The following is a 10,985-nucleotide window of genomic DNA, read 5'->3' as shown; positions in this document are numbered from 1 at the left end:
TGGCAGTTGTTGGCCCAGCTCCCCAGCGGTGAGAAAGGAGTGGGAACCCCAGCAGAACCAGGCTGATGTCAACTGCAAATCGAAAATAATTTCCTGTATAAATAAATCCAGTTAGAGTTGATGCTCCACCCTGTTCAGCAGAACGTAGTGCTTGGTAAACACCCACTTTCAGTGGGACTGCACTGGAAATATTGTTTGGTGCCTTTGGCTTCAGCATTGAAGTATTTATTTCCCAGGTGCAGGGGCCGTGAGACGGGCCAAGCCAAGCCCTCAGCCCTGGGGGGTTTGGCACTTGGCACAGGTCGGGCCTCAAGCCTCCAGCAGGGCCAGGTCGCAATGCTGCTGCTTGTGGCGGCAGGGCTTAGCCACGATGGCCAGGTAGAGGACAAGTAGCAGCAGCCAGTAGCAGGCATAGATAACAGAGCCAGCAATGAGGAAGGGCCTTTCAGTATCGGGCAGTGGGCGCTGGCTCTCCTGGTAGATGGTGTAGGCCAGGCCCCCAGTCAGCACACCAAACCAAACAGAGACGGGCAGCAATCCCACCAGGTTCACCACCAACTTGCGGCGGCCCGACGTTCCCCAGCCAGGCCGGTTGATGGTTAGCAGGGCAAAGAGTTTGGCTGGCAACAGGCTGGACATGTAGAGCAACGAGTAGAGGGACAGAAAGAGCATGTGTGCTGAGCCACGCAGCAGGCAGGCCAGGCCCGCCTTCAGTACCCCCACCCCTTGCACAGCCAACAGGAAGAGCAGGATGTTCCACAGCCGTCCACGATAGAACAGCTGCATGACGGTGCTGATCAGAAAGAAGGGAAAGAAGCCGCTGACCACGGCCTCGTAGGTCATCCAGGGGTGGTGCTTGTGGAAGCAGAGTGCACCATACAGCCACTCACGGAAATAGGACTTGCTCCAACGCGTCTGCTGGTTGAGCCAGCGGAGGTAGCGGCTCGGCGTCTCAGTCAAGCACCGGGAACGGGCCGTGAACTTGGTCTTAAAGCCCAGATTAAGCACACGGTTGGTGAGGTGGCGGTCGTCTCCAAAGCTGCACTTGGAGCCCAGGAAGTGTTGACTGTACCAGTCATGCAGGAAGATGCGCAGCAGAGAATTACGGTACATGCCCAGTGGGCCACTGATGCACTGAACACACCCAAAGTATGACTGACAGGCACGCTCCACATTGAAGGCCATCCAGTAACGCACACTGCTGAGGAAGGAGATCCAGGAGTCGTACTGGTTCAGGATCTGTGGGCAGGCAGAGCAGGGTAGAGTTACACTGTACATTGTAGAACAATATAGGCCCTTTGGCCCTTGATGTTGTGCTAGCCCTTTAACCTACTCTGAGGTCAATCTAACCTTTCCTTCCTACATAGCCCTCCATTGTTTTCCTTCATCTGTGTGCCTGTCTAAGAGTCTCTTAAATGGCTCCAGTGTATGTGGCTCTACCACCACCTCTGGAATGGCATGCCATGCACTCACCTCTGTGAAAAACCTACCTCTGATATCCCCCGCCCATACTTATGCTAATTACCTTAGCCTATTCTACCTTGGGAAAAAGGCACTGGTTGTCCATTTGATCTATGCTTACTATTTTATACACCCCCGTGGCCCGTGAGGACAAAAAGATCATTGCCAAAAGTGCAGTAAACAGTTTCCTTGTTCTTCGTAGTAGCCTGGGGTTTATTCCATCCAACCCTGAGGACTTGTCTATCCTAAAGTTTTTCTAAAGTTCCGACACTGCCTCTTTCTTAACCTTGACATGTTCCAGCCTGTTCTATGCTGACCTCACATTCGTCAAGGCCCTTTCTCACTGGTAAATACCAAAGCAAAGTAATCATTAGGGAGCCCCCCCCCTACCTCCTCCAACTCCAGCCAAATTTCTTCTTGTATCTCTGATTGGTCCCATCCTTATTCTAGTCATCCTGTTATTGAGTCATAGAAAAGTACAGCACAAAAACAAACCTTTTGGCCCATTTAGACCATGCCAAACCATTTAAACTGCCTACTCCCTTGACCTGCACCCAGACCATAGCTCTCCATTCACCTACCACCATGTACCTATCCAAACTTCACTTAAATGTTGAAATCAAGCTTACATTGCACCACTCACATTGGCAGCTCGTACCACACTCTCACCGCCCACTGAGTGAAGAAATTTCCCCTCATGTTCCCATTAAACTTTTCACCTTCCACCTTTTACCCATGACCTCCACTTGTTTTGTCACTCAACCTCAGTGGAAAAGCCTGTTTGTATTTACTTCATCTATACCGCTAACGATTTTGTATACCTCTATCAAATCTCTCCTCAATCTTCTATGTTCCAAAGAATAAAATCCTAACCTATTCAATCTACTCTTATAACTTAGGTCCTGCAGAAAGGTGATTAAAACTGCACACAATACTCCAAATTAGGCCACACCAACATCTTATATAACTTCAACATAACATCCCATCTTCTGTACTTATTGCTTTGATTTATGAAGACAAATGTGCCAAAAGCTTTCTTTATAGCCCTACCTACCTGTGCCACCACTTTCAATGAATTATGGGCCTGTATTCCTGGATCCCTTTGTTCTACTGCACTCATCTGTGCCCCACCGTTCACTGTGTAAGACCTACCCTGGTTGATCCTTCCAAAGTGCAACACCTCGCACTTGTCCGCATTAAATTTCATCTGCCATTTTCAGCCCATTTTCCCGTCTGTTCCAGATCCTGCTGCAAGCCATGACATTGTTCCTCGCTGTCCACTACACCCCTAATCTTGGTGTCATCCGCAAATTTGCTGAGCTAGTTAACCACATTATCATCCAGATCATTAATATAGATGACAAACAATGGACCCAGCACCCATCCCTGCAGCACACCACTAGTCACAGGCCTCCAGTCAGAGAGGCAACCATCTACTACCACTCTCTGGCTTCTCCCACAAAGCCAATATCTAATCCAATTTACTACCTCATTTTGAATGCCGAGCAACTGAACCTTCCTGACCAACCTTCTATATGGACCTTATCAAATGCTTTGCTAAAGTCTATGTAGACAACATCCACTGCCTTGCCTTCATCAACTTTCTTGTAAAACTAAAAGATTGGTTAGACATGAACGGGCAGTCACAAAGCCATGCTGCCCATCCTTAGTCAGTTTATGTCTCCCCAAATATTTATATATCCGGTCTTTAGAATACTCTCCATTAATTTCCCCACTATTGATATCAGGCTCACCGACCTGTAATTCCCTGGTTTATTTTTAGAGCCTTTCTTAAACAAAGGAACAACACTAGCTAGCCTCCTATCCTCCAGTACATCACCTGTCGCAAAGGGTGATTTAAATATCTCTGCTAGGTCCCTGCAATTTCTGCACTTGCCTCCCACAGGGTCCAAGGGGACACCTTGTCAGGCCCTGGGGATTTATCCACCCTAATTTGCCTCGAGACAGCAAATACCCATGTAGCGTCCATGACCTCGCTAGTTATTTTGCCTCGCTTCTAGAGTCTGGTGTCTGTCTCCTGAGTAAATGCAGAAGCGAAACAGAATCATTTATGATGGCCCCCAACAACTTTGGCTCCACACATGGATTACTGGTCTAGTCTTCCAGAGGACCAATTTTGTCCCTTGCAACTCTTTTGCTCTTAACATTTCTGTAGACTCCCTTAGGATTCCCCTTCACCTTGTTAGCTAAGGCAACCTCATGCCTTCATTTAACCCTCCTGATTTCTTTCTTAAGTATTCTCTTGTACGACTTATACTCAATAAGTACCTCATTTGTTCCGACCTGGCTATACCTGCTACACATCTTTTTTTCTTAACCAGAGCCTCAATATCTATTGAAACTAAAGGTTCTCTAAACTTGGTATCTTTACCTTTTATTCTGACAGACATACAATCTTTGTATTCTCAAAAGTTCACTTTTGAAGGCCTCCCACTTACCAAGTACACCTTTGCCAGAAAACAGCCTGTCTCACTCCAACACAAGGAAACCTGCAGATGCTGGAATTTCAAGCAACACACATAAAAATTGCTGGTAAATGCAGCAGGCCAGGCAGCATCTATAGGAAGAGGTACAGTCGACGTTTCGGGCCGAGACCCTTCATCAGGACTAACTGAAACAAGAGATAGTAAGAGATTTGAAAGGGGTAGGGGGAGATCCGAAATGATAGGAGAAGACAGGAGGGGGATGGATGGAGCTAAGAGCTGGGAAGTTGATTGGCAAAAGGGATATAAGAGGATCATGGGACGGGAGGCCTAGGGAGAAAGAAAAGGTGGGGGGGGGGAATCCCAGAGGATGGGCAAGGAGTATAGTGGGAGGGAGAGAGAGAGAGAAAAAATATATAATAATAATAAATAAAGAAGGGATGAGGTACAAAGGGGAGGTGGGGTATTAACGGAAGTTAGAGAAGTCAATGTTCATGCCATCAGGTTGGAGGCTACCCAGATGGAATATAAGGTGTTGTTCCTCCAACCTGAGTGTGGCTTCATCTTGACCGTAGAGGAGGCTGTGGGTAGACATATCAGAATGGGAATGGGACGTGGAATTGAAATGTGTGGCCACTGGGAGATCTTGCTTTCTCTGGTGGACAGAGCGTAGGTGTTCAACGAAACTGTCTCCCAGCCTGTGTTGGGTGTCGCCAATATATAGAAGGCCATATCGGGAGCACCGGACGCAGTATATCGCCCCAGCCGACTTACAGGTGAAGTGTCGCCTCACCTGGAAGGACTGTCTGGGACCCTGAATGGTGGTAAGGGTCAAGTGTAAGGGCATGTGTAGCACTTGTTCTGCTTACAAGGATAAGTGCCAGGAGGGAGATCGGTGGGAAAGGATGGCGGGGGGGAATGAATGAACAAGGGAATCGTGTAGGGAGCGATCCCTGTGGGAAGCAGAGAGAGAGGGGAAGGGAAAGATGTGCTTAGTGGTGGGATCCCAATGGAGGTGGCGGAAGTTGCAGAGAATTATATGTTGGACCTGGAGGCTGGTGGGGTCGTAGGTGAGGACAAGGGGATCCGTATTCCTAATGGGGTGGCGGGAGGATGGAGTGAGAGCAGATGTGCGTGAAATGGGAAAGATGCGTTTGAGAGCAGTGTTGATGGTGGAGGAAGGGAAGCCCCTTTCTTTAAAAAAGGAGGACATCTCCTTCGTCCTGGAATGAAAAGCCTCATCCTGAGAGTAGATGTAGCGGAGACAGAGGAATTGCAAGAAGGGGATGGCATTTTTGCAAGAGACGGTGAGGAGAGGAATAGTCCAGGTAGCTGTGAGAGTCAGTAGGCGTATAGTAGACATCAGTAGATAAGCTGTCTCCAGAGATAGAGACAGAAAGATCAAGAAAGGGGAGGGATGTATCGGAAATGGACCAGGTAAACTTGGGTGAAAGTTGGACGCAAAGTTAATAAAGTCAACGAGTTCTGCATGCGTGCAGGAAGCAGTGCCAATGCAGTCGTCGATGTAGCGATGGAAAAGTGGGGGACAGATACCAGAATAGGCACGGAACATAGATTGTTCCACAAAGCCAACAAAAAGGCAGGCATAGCTGGGACCCATACGGGTGCCCATAGCTACACCTTTAGTTTGGAGGAAGTGGGAGGAGCCAAAGGAGAAATTATTAAGAGTAAGGACTAATTCCGCTAGATGGAGCAGAGTGGTGGTAGAGTGGAACTGGTCAGGTCTGGAATCCAAAAAGAAGCGGAGAGCTTTGAGACCTTCCTAATGGGGGATGGAAGTATATAGGGACTGGACATCCATGATGAAAATAAAGCGGTGGGGGCCAGGTAACTTAAAATCATCAAAAAAATTCAGAGCATGAGAAGTGTCACGAACATAGATAGGAAGGGATTGAACAAGGGGGGATAAAACCCTTTCGAGGTATGCAGAAATGAGTTCAGTGGGGCAGGAGAAGCTGAGACAATAGGTCTGCCAGGACAGGCAGGTTTGTGGATCTTGGGTAGGAGGTTGAAACGGGAAGTGCGGGGTGTGGGAACTATAAGGTTGGTAGCAGTGGATGGGAGATCCCCTGAGCGGATAAAGTCGGTGATGGTGTGGGAGACAATGGCCTGGTGCTCCTTCGTGGGGTCATGATCGAAGGGTAAATAAGAGGAGGTATCCGCGAGTTGTTGCTGTGCCTTGGCAAGGTAGAGGTCAGTACGCCAGACTACAACAGCACCCCCCCCCCCACCTTATCGGCAGGTTTTATAGTAAGGTTACGATTAGTGCGGAGGGAGTGGAGAGCAGAGTGTTCGGAAGGAGTAAGGTTGGAATGGGAACAAGGTGCGGTGAAGTCGAGACGGTTGATGTCCCGTCAGCAGTTAGCAATAAAGGGATTCAGAGCGGGGTGTCCATGAAGAGGAAGAGGGTTGAAGACGGGAGAAGGGGTCATCGGTGGGGTTGGGAGAGTCCTTGCCGAAGAAGTAGGCTCGAAGACGGAGCCGGCGGAAGAAGAGTTCAACGTTATGGCGAACGCGGAACTCGCTGAAGTGTGGGCGAAGGGGGCAAAGGTAAGACCCTTACTGAGGACAGAGCATTCTGCCTCAGACAGTTGAAGGTTGGAGGGGATGGTAAAGACCTGGCACGGATGAGAAGTGGGATCAGAGCGGGGAGGGGGAGGGAGGCTGGTGGTGTCAGTGGAGAGAGGAGGCTTGGAGTGAGAGGAAGAAGGAGTCTCCGAGGTCCCAGGAATAGAAGATGCAATGTGAGGGAGACGGGAGTCACAATAGCAGCCCAATAGCAAGACCCAGTCTGGAGTCTTGAGAGCTAGGATCGGGGGGGGGGCGGCGGGTGGGGGAGGCTGGGGGCGTCAGTGGAGAGGGGAGGGTTGGGAAGAGAGGAAGATGGAGCCTCTGAGGGCCCAGGAGTTGACGGTGGGATTTGGGGAGACTGGACTCCCTTGTCCATTCATTCCCCCACCATCCCTTCCCACCGATCTCCCTCCCGGCACTTATCCTTGTAAGCAGAACAAGTGCTACACATGCCCTTACACTTCCTCCCTTACCACCATTCAGGGTCCCAGACAGTCCTTCCAGGTGAGGCGACACTTCACCTGTGAGTCGGCTGGGGTGATATACTGTGTCCGGTGCTCCCGATGTGGCCTTCTATATATTGGCGAAACCCGACACAGGCAGGGAGACGGTTTCGCTGAACACCTATGCTCTGTCCGCCAGAGAAAGCAGGATCTCCCAGTGGCCACACATTTTAATTCCATGTCCCATTCCCATTCTGATATGTCTATCCACGACCTCCTGTACTGTCAAGATGAAACCATACTCAGGTTGGAAGAACAACACCTTATATTCCGTCTGGGTAGCCTCCAACCTGATGGCATGAACATCGACTTCTCTAACTTCCGTTAATGCCCACCTCCCCTTGGTACCCCGTCCGTTATTTATTTATTTATTTTCTCTCTTTTTCTCTCTCTCTCTCTCTCTCTCTCTCTCTCTCTCTCTCTCTCTCTCTCTCTCCCCTCCCTCCCTCCCTCCCTCCCTCCCTCCCTCCCACTATACTCCTTGCCCATCCTCTGGGATTCCCCCCCCCCCACCTTTTCTTTCTCCCTTGGCCTCCCGTCCCATGATCCTCTCATATCCCTTTTGCCAATCAACTTTCCAGCTCTTGGCTCCATCCCTCCCCCTCCTGTCTTCTCCTATCATTTCAGATCTCCCCCTCCCCCTCCCACTTTCAAATCTCTTACTATCTCTTGCTTCAGTTAGTCCTGATGAAAGGTCTCAGACTGAAACATCAACTGTACCCCATCCTATAGATGCTGCCTGGCCTGCTGAGTTCCACCAGCAATTTTGATGTCTCCTCCACGCTTGCTGGATCCTTTCTGAAACCACCAAAATTGGCCTTTCTCCAGTTTAGAATCACAACCCACAGACCACATCTACCTTTTTGCATATTTGCGTTGAAACTAATGGCACTGTGATCACTGGGTGTGAAGTGTTCCCCTACACAAACTTCTGTCACCTGCCCTGTCTCATCCCCTGATAGTTGATCAAGTATTGCAGACTCTCTTGTTGGGCCTTCTATGAACTGATTAAGGAAACTTTCCCAAACACACTTGACAACTCCATCCCATCTAGTCCTTTTACAATATGGGAGTCCCAGTCAAAACTAAAATCACCTGTGATACTAACTGTATTTTTCTTGCAACAGTCTGTAATCTCTCTACAAACTTGTTCCCCTAAATCTTGCGGACAATTCGGTGGTCTCTAATATAGTTCCATTAAGGTGGTCATACCATTCTCACTCTCAGGTCTACCCATAAAACCTTACTAGATTAGTTCTCCAGCCTGTCCTGGCTGAGCACTGCCTTGACATTTTCCCTAACTAGTAATGCCACCCCTCCCCCTTTAACCTCTTCCACTCTATCACATCTAAAACAATGGAACACCAGAATATTGATCTCCCTCCCAGCACTTATCCTTGCAAGCGGAACAAGTGCTACACCTCCTCCCTCACCACCATTTAAGGCCCCAAACGGTCCTTCCAGGTGAGGCAACACTCCACCTGTGAGTCTGTTGGGGTCATCTACTGTCCAGTGCTGCTGGTGTGGCCTCCTGTATATCAGGGAGACCCGATGCGGATTGGGAGACTGCTTCACCAAGCACCCATGCTCCATCCGCCAGAAAAAGTGGATCTCTCAATGGCCACCCATTTTAATTCCGATTCCCATTCCGACATTTCAGTCTATGGCCTCCTCTACTGCCGCAGTAAGGCCACACTCGGGTTGTAGGAGTAACACCTTATATTCTCTCCAAACCGATGGGATGAACATAGATTTCTCGAATTTTTGGTAATGCCCCCACTGTTCACCATTCCCCATTCCCATTTCTCATTTCTCTCTCTCAACTTATCTCCTTACTTGCCTATCACCTCCCGTTGGTGCTCCTCCCCTATTTCTTTCTTCCATGGCCTTCTGTCCTCTCCTTATCAGATTCCCTGTATCTCCAGCCTGTATCTCTTTCACCAATCATTTCCTAGCTCTTTTCTTCACCCCCCACCCCAGGTTTCACCTATCACCTTGTGGTTCTTCCTTCCCTCTCCCCACTTTCTTATTTTGACTCCTCATCTTTTTTTTCCAGTCCTGTTGAAGGGTCTCGGCTCGAAACATTGACTGTACTCTTTTCCATAGATGCTGCCTGGCCTACTGAGTTCCTCCAGCATTTTTTGTATGTTGCTTGGATTTCCAGCATCTGCTGATTCTCTCTTGTTTAGAATATTGAACTACCAGCTCTACTCCTCCTGCAGCCAAGTCTCACTAATGGCTACAATATCATAATTCCATGGACAAACCCCTACCCTGAGCTCATCTGCCTTTCTAACAATACTTCCAGCATTGAAATATCTCAGGATATTAGTCACACCATGCTCAACCTTTTGATTCCTGACTTTGTCCGAGTTCTCAACATTTCCACAACCTCTCCATTTTCTGTTCTTACACCCTGTTTACAATCCTCCTGTAGATCTGGTAAAAACCCCCCACCCTATCCCACACTAGCAAACCTTCCCACTAGGGTATTAGTTTCCCCTCCAGTTCAGGTGCAAACCGTCTCTTCTACACAGGTCCCCCTTCCCTGGAAGAGAGCCCAAAGATCAAAAATCTTATGCCCTCCCTCGTACACCAACTCCTTACCCATGTGTGAAAGTGTATGATCTTACTATTTCTGGCCCAGTAGCACGTGGCACGGGTAGTCATCCTGAGATCACAACCCTGGAAGTCCTGACCTCCTGCCCTTTAACTTACCACCTAACTCCCTGAACTCTCTCAATCCGAGATGCTCTGGACCCTGACACCCGGGAGGCATCAAACCATCGAGGAATCTCATTTTTGTCCACAGAACCTCCTTTCTGTTCCCCTCACTATTGAATCCCCTATCAGTTCAACTGGACCTTTTCTTCCCCCCTTCCTTTCTAAGTCACAGTCAGTCTCAGGTACGTGAGATTTTTCTTAATGCTACTTGCCAAGGCCTTCTCATGTTCCCTTCTAGCTCTTTATAACTCTATCCAGAACCCCATGCAAATGCTCCCTAAAGGGACTCCATATTTCTCTTTTGCATTTCCTTGAGCATATCCATTCCCAACTTACAGTCCTAAGTTCCTGCTTCATAGCATTTTAATTCCCCCGCGCCCCCCATGAAATACTTCACCATACTATCTATTCCTATTTCTTGCCAAGGCTATGATTAAGGTAAAGCTCTTTGTGGTCACTGTCTCCAGGATGCTCATCCACTAAGCGATCTGACACCCGACCTGGCTCATTGTTGAATATCAGATGCAGTAAGGTTTGTGCTGTAGTCTGCCTGTCCTCAGACTGTGTCAGCAATCTTTCCTGCACATACCTAATAAATCCTGCCCCATCGAAACCTGTTGCACTAAGGAGATGCCAATAAATATTATTAATGTTGAAGTCACCCTGACAACAACCTTGTTATTTTTGCACCTTTCAAAAATCTGCCTCCCGATCTGCTGCTATTGGAGTGAGGGTCTATAGAATAGTCCCAATAGAGTGATTGCTCCCTTCCTGTCTTCTTGTTTCTGACTTCCACCCACACTATCTCAGTAGATAATTACTCGAAGACATCTTTGATTAGCAATGCCACTCCTTTGCCCCCCCCCCCACCTCTTTCACCGCCCTCCCTTCAGATGTTTGAAACCCCTTAACCCTGGAACATTCAACAACCATTCCATAAGACATAGGAGTAGAATTAGGACATCTGGGTCCTGCCCTGGTAACAGCAAGTGTCACGTCATTGTAGTTCCATGTACTAATCCATGCTCTAACTTTATCACCCTTGTTCCCGATACATCTCGCATGAAAGTAAACACATTTCAACCCATTCAAATGAATGTGTTTATATTATATTCACTGCCTTTCCTTGCTCAGCTTCTCAGCCGAATGGCCTACTCCTGCACCTATTGTCTATTGTCTACCTGTATACTAACTGCCCCATCCTCAGCCCTATCACTCTGGTTCCCATCTCCCTGCCAAACTAGTTTAAACCCTCTCCAAC

At 48.5% G+C, this 10,985-nt stretch overlaps 1 protein-coding gene across 1 annotated transcript in view; it reads right to left on the bottom strand.

Annotated features, from left to right (window-relative positions):
- Positions 1 to 309: 309 nt before the first annotated feature.
- The window catches only part of has3 (hyaluronan synthase 3), a 48,020-nt gene continuing 37,344 nt past the window's right edge, over positions 310 to 10,985 (bottom strand). The window contains exon 4 of the mRNA XM_063067334.1: positions 310 to 1,239. Within this exon, the coding sequence (XP_062923404.1) occupies positions 310 to 1,239 (930 nt within the window). The remainder of the gene's footprint in view (positions 1,240 to 10,985) is intronic.

This window comes from Mobula hypostoma, chromosome 14 (assembly GCF_963921235.1).
Source record: "Mobula hypostoma chromosome 14, sMobHyp1.1, whole genome shotgun sequence".
NCBI lineage: Eukaryota > Metazoa > Chordata > Chondrichthyes > Myliobatiformes > Myliobatidae > Mobula > Mobula hypostoma.
This window is presented reverse-complemented; position numbering and strand designations above follow the sequence as displayed.